At 40.9% G+C, this 13,594-nt stretch overlaps 1 protein-coding gene across 9 annotated transcripts in view; it reads left to right on the top strand.

The window, feature by feature from the left end:
- The window catches only part of LOC112834616 (uncharacterized), a 36,240-nt gene extending 23,230 nt beyond the window's left edge, over positions 1-13,010 (top strand). For 5 of the 9 annotated variants that reach the window (XM_025886068.2, XM_073902263.1, XM_025886069.2 and 2 more), the window contains 3 exons: positions 10,397-10,492; positions 10,991-11,082; positions 11,565-13,010. In XM_025886068.2, coding sequence (XP_025741853.1) covers positions 10,397-10,492; positions 10,991-11,082; positions 11,565-12,215 — 839 coding nt within the window. In that variant the 3' untranslated portion in view covers positions 12,216-13,010. Of the gene's footprint in view, positions 1-7,623; positions 7,711-9,562; positions 9,690-10,396; positions 10,493-10,990; positions 11,083-11,564 lie in introns of all 9 variants that reach the window. The other 4 variants (XM_073902265.1, XM_025886074.2, XM_025886072.2 and 1 more) reach the window with 3 other exon arrangements.
- Positions 13,011-13,594: the final 584 nt, after the last annotated feature.

Raw genomic sequence — 13,594 nt, 5'->3', positions numbered from 1 at the left:
GCTAAGTTCACACAGCTCAGGGTAGCAGACAGTCAGGCTAGCCGTTGCAGGGAGGTGTCCTAAGTGCCCTCCTGGGAAAATGGGGAGGTTTGGCACCCACATTAGACTAAATGTTCAGGGAAGGTGATCATATCCTTCAAAGGGGATATGATATGTAAACAGATCTTAAAGAGTAAGGCAGTTCAAGAATGCCAAGTTGGGGGTGGGAGGGAGGTTCTAGTAAAAGGGCTAAAGCCAGCTGGCACGTGGCCCATGAACGAGGCAGACATAAGGCATATGATGATTTCAGTGCAACCAGGGATGAGTGAGTGAGTATGAGGTGGTGGATCTGGCCATGTCTGATGGGAACCTGAGCCCATATTAAGAATGTCTTTAGCTTATAAGCCACTCTATCACGTTTTTCAGGGTTCCACTCCACATCACAGTCCCTGGTGTGCTTGTCAAAAATGCGGACTCCTGGTGTCCATCCCAGACTGAAAGGAAGGACTGCTCGGGTGTCTTTCTCACTTCCACGTTCTCCAGGGGATTCTCAGCCTCTGAGGACTGTGATTGGTGTGAGTTAGGGTCCCCTAAGTTTGGTGCTGATGTTAGGCTACTGTCAAGTCTTCCTCACTATTGCACTATGGCTATTTTATGTTTTAAATGGTGCCCAAGATTGTATCATGGGATTATCAGCACTTTTAGTAGAGAATATAAGGTGACTTTTGTGTTTTTGTTATTTTTTATTTATTTTTAAAGATTTTATTTATTTATTTGACAGAGAGACAGCGAGAGAGGGAACACAAGCAGGGGGAGTGGGAGAGGGAGAAGCAGGCTTCCCGCAGAGCAGGGAGCCTGACGCGGGGCTCGATCCCAGGACCCTGGGACCAGGACCTGAGCTGAAGGCAGACGCTTAACGACTGAGCCACCCAGGCGCCCTGTTTTTGTTTTTTATACTGCTTCCTCTGTGTTAACAGTTCACTGTTCTTTACTGGATTATATTTCTACGGGAGATCCATCCATCCAAAAGACTATGAAAGACACACTTGTAAGACAACAGATGGGAAAACATGGGCTCAGGTGGCTGTGGAGAGCGGTTCACAGATATATCCCAAATCCTCTGAGCCGTTGTACTTCTGCCTACTTAGCTGCAGTTTGCCTTTACTGGCCCAGATATAAGTAATTAACAGCAGTGACTCAAGTGTGAAAACGACACTCATTAAAATACATTTTTGCCTCTCTACAGTCCTAGGAAGGAGTCAGGGCCATCAATCAGTTTGTGCATCACCCAGCATATAGGGGAGCCTGGCTGGGGCCCCAGCAGGCTGAGACCAGAGCCTTGGCCCTTGACCTCTGAACCATGTGGCTTCAGGAGCACCTGGTTCAACATTCTTTTGGCCTTAGTGCACAGCATTTGATGATGGTGATGGTGGCAGTGATGATAACAAGGATGCCAATGACAATTTTTTCTAAATCAAATGCTTGTATTTAAGATGTAGACTGAATGATTTCTCTTCAAAAATAATTTGTTCCTTTATATCTCTAGATCTCAGTGTACCTTAAGATATGTCCTAATTCTTTGAAACTTTTCAAAAACAAAGCACATCCTATTTATAGGAAAACCAATAATGAAGCTACATAATTTATTCTAGGAAGCCCCAATATTGTGGAAGCTTGTAGGGTTTTGCAGTCCTTAGGCATCAATCAGCTAAATCTGATGAAGAGACCTGAATTGTTTTTCTATTTCTTGGGAGCAAATGTACACACTCTAGATACCTGAGTATATATTTTAAGCATAAATGTTTCTATTTATTTGGAGTCACCATGATGCTCAGAGTCTGAGAGTTGTCAGATTACAAGTCCTCTTAAAAATAGCAGGAGGGGTGCCTGATGGCTCAGTTAAGCAACTGACTCCTGGTTTCAGCTCAGGTCATGAGATCAAGCCATGCCTTGGGCTCTGTGCTTAGCTTGGAGTCCACTTGGGACTCACTTTCCCCCTGCCCCTCCCCCCTGCTCACTCACTCTCAAATAAATAAATAAAATCTAATAGCAGGATAGAGCTCTTGCTTTAGCTTTTCTCCAGTGTTTCCCATAACAACCGAAGTCCACCAAATGGTGAGGCCTCTGGGAAAAAGAGATGAAGGTTGCTTTTGAGACCTTTAGAAGGATGAAGAATTAAAGGATATAATCTATTGGTGAAACAGACAACTAGATCAATGAAACACAATAGGGAGCGCAGAAGAACACACAAATACCGTCAACTGATACTTGACCAAGGGGCAAAAATAATACAATAAAAATATTTTCAACAATGAGGGGGCAGGTAACAACTGGAAATCCATATATAAAACAAAACTGAGTCTAGACACAGGCGTTATACTCCTAAAAAATTAACTCAAAAGCACACAACAGATCTAAACATATCAAACTCCTAAAACACAGGGGAAAAAAAATCTAGGTGACCTTGAGTTTGACAATGACTTTATAATATCAAAGGTAAGATCCATGAAAGAAGTAACTGATAAGCGAACTGGATTAAAATTAAAAATTTCTGCTTTGTGAAAAACACTGTCAAGAAAATGAGAAGACAAGCCACAAGCTGGAAGAAAATATTTGCAAAACACATGTGATAAAGGACTTATTCACAATATATAAAATATTTTAAAAATCAACAATAAGAAAATGACCAACTCCATTAAAAAATGGGCAAAAGATCTGAACAGCCACCTTACCAAAGAAGATACAGATAGAAAACAAGCATATGAAAATACGCTCAACATCATATGTCATCAGGGAAATGCATGATAAAAAAAAAAATGAGATACCCTATGTGCCATCAGATTGGGGAAAATCCAAAATACCGAGACCGCCAAATGCTGTTATGGATATAGAGCACCAGGAACTCTAATTCACTGCTGGTAGGAATGCAAACTGGTACAGCCACTTTGGAAGATAGTTGGGAAGTTTTTTACAAAATTAAACCCACTCTTACCATGTGATCCAGCAGTCATGCTTCTTGCTATTTATCCAAATGAGCTGGAATACATACGTCCACACAAAAACCTGCACGTGAACGTAGCAACTTTATTCATAATTGCCAAAACTTGGAACCAACCAAAATGTCCTTCCAGGGGTGATGAATAAATAAACCATGGTATATCCAAACACTAGAATATTATTCAGTGGTAAAAAGAAATGAGCTATCAAGCCCGTGAAAACACATGGAGGTGCCTTAAATGCCTAAGTAAAAGAAGCCAATCTGAAAAGTACATACTGTGTGATCCCAACTATACGACATTCTGGAAAAGGTGAAACTATGAAGGCAGTAAAACAATCGGGCAGGGATGAATAGGCAGAGCACAGCGGATTTTTAGAGCAGTGAAAATACTCTTAATGCTGGAACGGTGGATACCTGTCATTACACATTTCTGAAAACCAACAGAAGGTACAGCACCAAGAGTGAACAGTAATGTAAACTAAGGCTTGGGGTGATAATGTATCAGTGTAGGTTCATCCGTTGTAACAAATGTACCACTCTGGTGTGGGATACTGATAGTGGGGGAGGCCATTCTTTTGTGGGGACAGGAGGTATATAGGAACTGTATTTTCTGCTCAGTTTGTGATGAACCTAAAACAACTCTAAAAAGTATCATTAGAGAAAAAGAAGGGGCATCATGTGTTTTCCTTAATTGTATCTATATGATTTACCTAATTAGAAAAGATTTTGTTAGAAAGTCCTGCCTCAGTTAGGTTTATATTGACTGGCATCCAGATAGACCAGGGTGTGTCTTTTGATTTATGCCACTGATGAGGTTATCAACTGCTTAAAAAGATAAATCACCTTCACAAAAGGGTGATTGATCTAGAGTGAGAAAGAAACTCTGAGGTCCTTTGTGTGGTGGTTGCATCCTCAAAGAGTTGGCTTCATTAGCCTTTCCATCTATTTGGGTTTGGGTAAGTACTGGATAGAATTTTTACCAGGAAAGAAGACTCCTATATTTCAGGGAGGAAGTTATAATCAGAAAGTGATGGTTTATCTGACTGCAGGCACTTGGGGGCAGGTTTCCTTACCATGGACATAGAATTTCTCTCTGTTATCACTCAGATGTAATGGTCACAGGGAAACTTGCCTAACTCCACCATATATAGGTAGATTTTTGTGCATTTAGAACTTTGAGAGGACAGCATAAATAAATATAAAACAAATTCCATGAGTGACATAAAAGAATAGTGGTTCTATTTGAAAATGTCAAGGCAGAGGGCAAGGGAAACACTTTGGTTGTAGTTTAATGAAAGTATCTCTGTGTAATGGGGATTTAAACTGAAACTGGAGTAGAAGGAGTATGGGGTGGGAAGTTTGTGGATGGGGGTGGAAATGAAGAATTATAATAGTGTCCCGGTTAGAAATAATAGCGGTGTGTTTGTTCATTTGGTAAAGGTATTTAAAATGTCAATACCCAGGGCGCCTGGGTGGCTCAGTCGTTAAGCGTCTGCCTTCAGCTTGGGTCATGGCCCCAGGGTCCTGGGATCGAGTTCTGCGTTGGGCTTCCTGCTTCTCCCTTTCCCTCTGCCCCTGCTTGTGTTCCTGCTCTTGCTCTCTCTCTCGTCAAATAAATAAAATTTTAAAATAAATAAATAAAATAAAATGTCAATACTCAGATGTAGCCAGCCATTAACTAAGATTCAGACAAAGGAGTAATTTCTGTATTTGGAGGGATGGAGTTATTGTCTCAAGAAATACTTCATTTTAGGTGTAAGTTTGCAAGCAGAGATGATCACTCAGAAATGGGAATCCAGAAAAGAAATTGGTCACTTTCAATTTAGAGACAGCAATAGAAAAAACTGGAACAACTGAAGAAATGCGTGAGCCTGCCAGGACATGGTATAAAAGGAGACAGGCTCTCACATTGTCTTGAGACATTCCAAGAGGATTGAGGAATTCTTTACAGAGGACATGGGAGAAGGACTGAGTATAGAGGGGAAGAAGCTCTGCAAAGGAGGTCAAGGTTTAACTCCTCTTTGTTTCCATGTAAGAATTTATTTATGGAGAGACAATCAGTGATGTTAACAATGTATATTTATAAACTAATCAGTGGTGGCCTTTTTAAGTCAAAGGGAGAGGAGGATGTGAGCAAAGGACAACTGCATTTCCAGTTTGATTTTGAAGGGAGGTTAGAAGGGCAGGAACTGGAGAGAAAATAGGTTCAGAGGAAATTTTTGCTTCAAGTTACAAGAGATATAATGAACTTAAATGATGGGGGAATTGATTGTGGAGAGATGGACAGGTTTTTGGGAAAGGAGATTTAATTTATAAACAATAATATAGTTCTCAAAAAAACAGGAGAGAAAGGAATTCAGTTGGGAGACTTTGGACTTAGAGGTAGCACAACTTTTATTTGATGGGAGAAAAGGAATAGCCAATGGATGCGAATGTGGGAATATTTGTAGAGATTATGATGAGAAACTGAGTTAGTGTGTCACCTTATGTAATTCATCTCTGTTATAGACTGAATTTTGTGTTCCCAAAAGTCAAATGGTGAAGTCCCAACCCTCAGAGTGTATTTGGAGATTGGGCCTTAAAACTGGCAATTGAGGTAAGATGAGGCATTAGGGTGGGCCCTAATCCCGTTTGAGTGGTGTCTTTGCAAGAAGAGAGAATCAGGGCCCAGACAGGTGCAGAGGGATGGCCTTGTGGAGACAGGGAGAATGGCCGTCTACAAGCTAAGCGGGGGAGGCCTTAGAAGAAACCAACCGTAGCAACATCTTTCATATCCAGCGGCCAGAATTGTGAGAAAATACATTTCTGTTGTTTAAGCCCCTCAGTGAGTGGTACTCTGTTACAGCAACCTTGGCAAACTAACACAGTATGTATAGTGGGGAATAATCTTACCTCTTGAAAGGTGAGAATGTGTAGCATCAGAAGGCATGGTAAGATTTGAAATATTTATGGGAGCATGGAAGAATGATTCAGAGTTGCCAGACACATTCGAAAACCCCTAGGAGTAGTAGTTCTGTTTTTAGACCAGGTTCAACTTATTAGCCATGTGTGTCAGATGCAGTCACAGGAAAGGCAGGTACATGGAGTCACCTGCTGTTGAGGTCTTGATGGGGAAATGTGGTTAATAGTCCAGGGAACATAGAAAGCGCTGGTCCTGATAAGTGCCTGTTGAAATGAGTCAGTGTGGATTAAAGTGGGTAGGAAAAATGAAAAGGGAGAAAGCCAGATGTTTGAGAAGTGGTCAGTACACGGAGGTTCCCATGTACGGAGAACTGGATATGGGGTGTAATTTCTGTGAAGAAGTAAGGAGAAGTTGTAATAACAGTAGGGCTTCTGATTAAGTCAGAAGTGATGTGATATTCCAGGTAAAACCTAGGTGTGGTGGGTAATCCTTACGGAGTTTGAGCACAGGAGAGAGGCAGAGCAAAATTAAAATACAGACAGGTTATTTCCTAGCTGTGTAACTTTGTTACATTATTTAAGTTTTTTGAACCTCTCTGTTCATTTCACTTGTTAAACTGGTAAAATCACCAGGTTTCTTGTGAGGATGAAATAAACGAATACATGTAAATATCGAAGTAGAGTCACATTTGATACAAATTTTTTTTTTTTTCCTTTTTCTTGACCTCAGGTACAAATGGGTGAGTTAATCCTACTCTTGTTTATGACACATTAACATCATTTTCCCATGAAATACATTTAATTATTGGTATTTTAAGGGAGAATTTACAGTTTATACATGCTTTCTCACTGTGTGTGTCTCACACACATTTGTGTGTATGTATGTAAATGTCCATATACATATATATACGTGTGTGTGTGTGTAATAATGCAGGCATAGTGCAGCTCATGAAGATTAACATAGAACAGGATTTCAAGGACTTCAGTTTTACCACTTTACTAAAATAATCAGGTAGAGCAACTAGATTTCCTCCCAAACCACAGCCATTCTGTATTATCTGGACGTCCTTGGAAGAGAGGATTGGGACAGTAAATGACAGGAACAGTATGGCTCATAAATTCCTCCTTTCTGATGCAGGGGATTTTTCAGGAACAGACTTGCAGAATGAGTGCCACTGATCCCTCCAAATGGAATAAGTCCTTGAATTGATGAACCCTGTCATAAAATAGACTGTTTAGTTTTTTGGCGATCCAAATCCATGGGCAACAGATCTAAAAGTTAGAGTTGAGGGAGAGCAGGAAGAGAGTGTGGCTCCAGAAGGCCGCCATGGATGCTGGGGAACCCCTGCTTGAGTATGAGAATAACGAAATCTGAGCAATTCCAGTGTTTACCTACAGATGGAAACAAAAATCGATGTGAGGCCTGAATCCAGGATCTCTAGGCTTTGGAATCAGGGAGGGAATTAAATAACTCTGGATGCTGTGGGCTGATTAACCTATACAACTCAATACTTTCAATGTTGTTATTCATGAAATCTCTGTATGTTTTTTATTAGCAACTGTAGTCCTAGTCTTCTTTTGACCATGGGAGATGAAGCGAGTCCTCTGCTTTTCTTGTAGACTGCACTGCATGTTTGTTGGTTAGGCTGGGGGTCACACCCAGGTAAGGTTTGGGGCTTCGTGACAGGTGAGACTGGAAATTGTGCACAGGACGGGAGTCTCATGGCTTCTTTCTCCATCCTCAGCTTTGCCTGCTTAGTGCTTGGGCTGTCTGTGAGTGAAAACCCAGAGAAAGGAACCTGGCAACTGAGTTATTGACAATGCAGCCACTGGTGAGTAGGGAAGCCTCTTTGCTGAAATAACGGCCTCGTGCCATCAGATGGGCGAGTTTTTCCTTTTGGCCTGAATGTTCAAGTGCAGTCAGGAAGTCCTCAGGGATCTGGGCTCCGGTGAGATTTCCCCAGAACTCTGGGATGGTTATGATGAGTCAGAAACTCCTCAGTAACTAGTAACCTTCCTAATATCACACTAGTTTATCCCAGCCTCCATAGAAGAAAGAAGTTTGTTTTCTCTAACTCTGTCCATATCCTCATTGGGAAATAATTCACTCATTAATCATGGTATTGGCTCTAAGGATCCTTTCATAAAGGGTTGTGGTGAAGAGGTGAGCAAGGAGAAGAATACTGGGGTCCGACAGGGAGGCCTTCCCAGGAGCCCAGTGTTTCAGGTGCTGGGTGAGGGCTGTGGAGTGTTGAAGGGAGTGCACGAGAAGGTGAGGCCACAAAAGGCATGAGGGATCACTCATATTTTCCCAGTTTTAAAATTTTGAGAGGATATATTTGCACTTTTGGAAACTTCTTATCATTCTTGCCCCCAGTCACATATTTTACCTTTCTGTAATTAGTGTATAGGGAGTATTAAGTCCATAATTGTGGCTGTATATTCAGGAGAAGGGTATATAGTAGAGTAAAATTTAAGATCCTGCAGAAACTTTTTAAGAACTACATAAAGCAAAACGAGTCAAGAGGCTTCTGTTCTCCTTTAGTAGGGGGACAAGACAGGTGATAACTGGTGTCTAAGGCCCAGAGAAAATGAGGAGTCCTCGTAACACGGGAGCGGTCAGGCTAGGACCCTTCAGTAGAGCTGTCTCAGAGGTTCCGGGCTGAGTCTTCTCTTCGGACCTCACAGCTTATTATGAACACCTGAGCCTGCAGAGTTGACAAGACTACACTGTGTATACTGAGTTCTGTATGAAACGTGTTCCTTTCTGAAGAATGTTAGAGACGGTTTCAAGGTTCTTGAATATTTTAATGAGTAATAGATGGATGGCTTGTATTTAATACGTGTTTACTTAGGAAGAACTTCATGCATTAGTTCATTGGGTCTTTCAGTCTCCTAATAGGTTATTAAAGGTTCATCTTACGGGAAGAGCGTCATGGTTTAAAAGTGGCAAGTCATGGTTAGTGTTTGCCTTACAACGAGTCTGTAAAGTTACTTGAAGTTAATCAGAAAGTGAGGTGTAGTTATGAATTTTCAGGTGCCAGTTTTTTTCCTCTTTAAATTTTGTTACGTTAATCACCATACATTACATCATTAGGTTTTGATGTAGTGTTCCATGATTCATTGTTTGTGCGTAACACCCAGTGCTCCATGCAGAACGTGCCCTCTTTAGTACCCATCACCAGGCTAACCCATCCCCCCACCCCCCTCCCCTCTAGAACCCTCAGTTTGTTTTTCAGTTTTATAATCCTGTGTGTGAAATTATAATTACCAGTTTTTGGTTTAGACTTTATGTATTTATTTTTGTAAATAGGCTCCACACCCAACATGGGACCTGAACTGATGACTCAGAGATCAAGAGTTGCAAACTCTACTGACTGATCCAGCCAGGCGCCCCCATAATTATCAGTTAAGAAAAAAAAAAAAAAACCCAGGTTATATCACACTTCATGTGATATTCCCTTATAATAAAGTTTTATTAATTCAGACTGTATCTCTGTAACGTATCTGAAAGGCAGATGGCAGTTCAGCACCGAGAATGAACTGACAGGAACCCCAGACTCAGTTTGATCTTTCTACACACCCAGCTCCTCCATCCTCTTCCTCAGTGCTGTCATCTCAACTCCCACTCTGGATGTCAGTAGGGAATGCTCTGTCTAAAACAGAATATCCATGATGTTTTAGGAGTCAGTGACATTTGAAGATGTAGTTGTAGACTTCACCAAGGAAGAGTGGGCCCTGCTGGACATATCCCAGCGAAAACTGTTCAGGGATGTCATGCTGGAAAATATACGTCATCTGCTCTCCCTGGGTGAGTCTGCCAACGCATATACATACATAGATGGGTGGGTAGGAGGTTAGTCAATCAACAAGTATCTGGAACAGCTTCTGCGTACCTGCATACCCACTCCACTCTCTACCCTGAATCTTTCATAGACCTTACTTGAAAGTAGTTTCTTTATATTTTACTACATCTAGTTTGTCACCCCCCTAGAATATAATTTTGATCACCATTTAATGTCTTTGTTGCTAGTCAGTCTCTAACTCCCAGAGCAGAACTGGGGAAGTCAATATTTCTGAATGCATAAACAAACTGATTAAACATTTTCTAAATAGTTATTCTGCTGTAGTCACTACGTCAAGGGTGAAGCTAGACTGGTGACAAAAATAGAACTATTTTTGATTATTCTTGCCAAGTTCATTTGGTGTCTTTTGAAAGTAATATTCAGCCCACTGTGGAGACATTTAATTTCTCCATTTCTGAAAAGACTGAAGATTCTGCATTCTGTCTTTGAATTTGGGCATGGATCAGCATCCAGAGGTCTTCACTATTTTGGACACACATTTGGATTTCAGTGTTTTTTCCATTCAAGTTGTTGCTTGGACTGGACTTCAGTGTTCTCCTTATTCTTCCTCAGTAGCCTGTCCTGGACTTGATGATGATAATTAGCTTTTGAGAAGGAGAGGACTTTTATTAGTGCAGAATTCAAAATCCATGTACCTTTTTTCAATGAACAGGATATCAGCATTGCAAATCAGATGTGATTTTCCCGTTGGAGCAAGGAGAAGAGCTGTGGAGAGAAGGAACTGGATTTCTCCAAGGCCAGAGTCCAGGTGAGCAGCAGGGACCTGTGCTTCAGTATGAGGAGGTGCCTACTCAGTAGTATGTTCTTGGAAATACCAACTGAAGATTTTGTCAAGTGAGTTATATTTTCTAAAATGTAGAGGAAGGACATTGAAGCAAAATTCTTCAGATGTTGTCATTATTCCTTCCATGTGTCAATCACAATTTATGTTTCCTCTTGCCAGTGTCTTTTTTGGCTTTAGGGGAAGCATATTCATGTACTTAACAAATATTAGGGCAGTAACTCCTGCCCTAATATTGCCCTTTGAAGGTTTCCCTTCTCTTTCCCTATTACCTTCATTATAATTTTTTCATAATTCAGTCCTGAAAATCTTTGTGAATTAGTATTCCTAGAGTATTCCTTCATTTGACATATTTGCTCCATCGAAGTGCCAGTTTTTGAAACATACTCACATGGGCCTTGGTGCTTTTCAACATTTTCATTCCCCTGCTGCCATTCTAAATATTTGGTCTTGTTTTGTTTTCAGTTATTTTAGGCAGGGAAAGTGCCCTTAAAGAACAAGAATTGATAGCCACACAACATATCAGCAGGAAGGACACATCTACAGTCATGCCAGTGGTAAGTTTCATGGGTAGTAACCCTGGTCATCCAAACGAAAGACCTAGAAATAGGGTGTTAGTAATTGAGCACAATAGCTTAATTCATATTAAGTTGGGATTAAGCTTTGAGCATCAAGTTTTGGATAGTTTGAATTTAGTGAAGAAATTAATCTCAGCCCCAAAACCATAACCTGAGATCTTAAAAAAAAAAAAAAAAAAAAGACAACTGCATAAACACTGATTGTATGCCTAGTCTTTGAAACATATTGAAGTCTTCTAAATTAATCTATAAGTAATCTATAAGCTCTGTAGTTGGGATGCTACAAAAGAGAAAATCTTTATGCAGGGGAGTAACAAACACATCATCTGTATGCAAGTAATACTAGCAAGATTTTAACTGGAGACTATCACTGAATGATTAGTTTAGGATTCCTGTGTAGCAAAATGAATGTATGGATAGGTAGGCCAAGCTTTAACAACCTTTCATCTCTCTCCCAAAAGCAGAAATCTCATACTCCAGAGGATCCCTTTGAATATAATGGTTTGGAAGAAGATTTCACTCATACCTTCATGTTGACTCAGCATTTGTTAACTCACACAGAAAAGACACCTTATATCAGTCAACAGTGTCCAAAATCCCTTAGTGACCAGTCGTACCTTAATCAACATAAGCAAATTCACACTAGAGGTAAATCATGTGAGTGCCATCTGTGTGGAAAAGCCTTTAGTAATTGCTCGAGCCTTAGGAGACACGAGATGACTCACACTGGAGAGAAACCATATGAATGCCATATCTGTGGGAATGCCTTTATTCAAAGCTCTGACCTTAGAAAACACAATCTAACTCACACTGGAGAGAAACCATATGAATGTCATTTATGTGGGAAAGCCTTCAGTCAGTCCTCCAACCTCAGACAGCACGAGAGAACGCACACTGGAGAGCAGCCATATGAATGTCATCTATGTGGGAAAGCCTTCAGTAAATGCTCTGCCCTTCGACGACACGAGAGAACTCACACTGGAGAAAAACCATACGAATGTCATCTTTGTGGGAAATCCTTCAGTCAGTGTTCTGCTCTTAGACGACACGAGGGAACGCACAATGGAGAGAAAATTATGAATGCCTTCAGTAAATATTCTGACCTTAGATAACAGGATATTAAAAATGTAACGAATGTGGGCGAGACTTCAACCATAGCTTTAACATTTAAACACACCAGAGGACTTGAACACTGAAGAAACTGTAATCAATGTAGAAGATCCTTTAGTCATTCTTACTCATTTGACGTCCACAAACTTACATGGAAGAAGTCCCTACATGTGACATCTACGCAGCAAAACCATAGCAGACATGAGAGAACTCACTCTGTGAACATAAGGAATGGAGAGGCTTCAGCAACAGCTCTCAACTTTAAACACATTATCGGGCCTGCACAGGGGAAAGCCCCTAGGTCTGTAATCACTGTGAACAGTATGCACATGGTGCACACAAGAAGACTCAGTGAAGTCTAAAAGAACACTAACACAAGATGTAAGAGGATCAATGCTCTTGAGGAATAACAATTCATATTGCAGTGAAAAATCATGAGAAGCCCTTTGTTCATAGAGAAGCATTTAGGGCACATGTGAGGATTCGGACTGTACACATCACTCAGTGTCGGTGATCACGTATTTCTCAGCCAGCAGTAAAGTTCTTACATGAGATGGCAGTCGTGAAATCACAGTGGAGAGAACTTCAGGCAGATTTTGTATCAGGAAACTAAGTCTAGGGTAAAACCTCTAAAATTAGAGCCTTTAACACAGTGTAGCCAATAATTCAGGATTTTGAGAAAAATAACTACTCATGGGGAAAATGTGGCATATAAATGCAAAAAAAGTGATCCATGCATATTGAATAATTTTGTAAGAGATACTTTTTCAATACATTATTTCCTGTAAATATTTAAACAATAAACCCTGTTGCTGAAAAATCTCATGTTGTTGAGGTTCTAGTTTTCTCTATGCAGTCGTAAACACATGGGTTTGAGCCTGCACTCCTTAGTATGTGGGTTAGAGACTCAACAAGACTCCCCTTTCTCCAACAGCTACTTCCACACAGATCAGCTCCACTCGCTCCAACTTCCCACCATCAGCTGGTGGCATAACAGGGACCTTCACCCCAGTTGATAGGTTACTCATTGTGCTATGAGCCTGGCCTAGTAGGACCATAAGCACAGTATCCAGACCAAGAACATTCCTTGGAGTTTTTCCATGAAGCTTCCGTGGGGCAGGAGCTCATCCGATGACCACATCTTACATCTTACTCGAGTCCTGAATTATGTGCCTTCCGTTCCCCAACCAGAGCCACTGCTATGCACCCCCACAGCAGTCCTGCAAAGAAAACTCTAAAACAATAAAATCCCCTAACCTATCAGACAACACATAAGCCCTTAAAATTAATGTATTCTCCAAACAAAATGAAACTTCTCACAAAGGCAGTCTCCCTGGCTTTGGTCCCAGGGCTTGGAAATGGATTGCCCTTCAACAAACCC

Source organism: Callorhinus ursinus, unplaced genomic scaffold, assembly GCF_003265705.2.
Source record: "Callorhinus ursinus isolate GAN/ISIS: 27379988/994484 unplaced genomic scaffold, GSC_fseal_2.0 scaffold17, whole genome shotgun sequence".
Classification (NCBI taxonomy): Eukaryota; Metazoa; Chordata; class Mammalia; order Carnivora; family Otariidae; genus Callorhinus; species Callorhinus ursinus.
The sequence above is the reverse complement of the archived record's forward strand: the minus strand, read 5'-3'. Positions and strand labels throughout refer to the sequence as shown.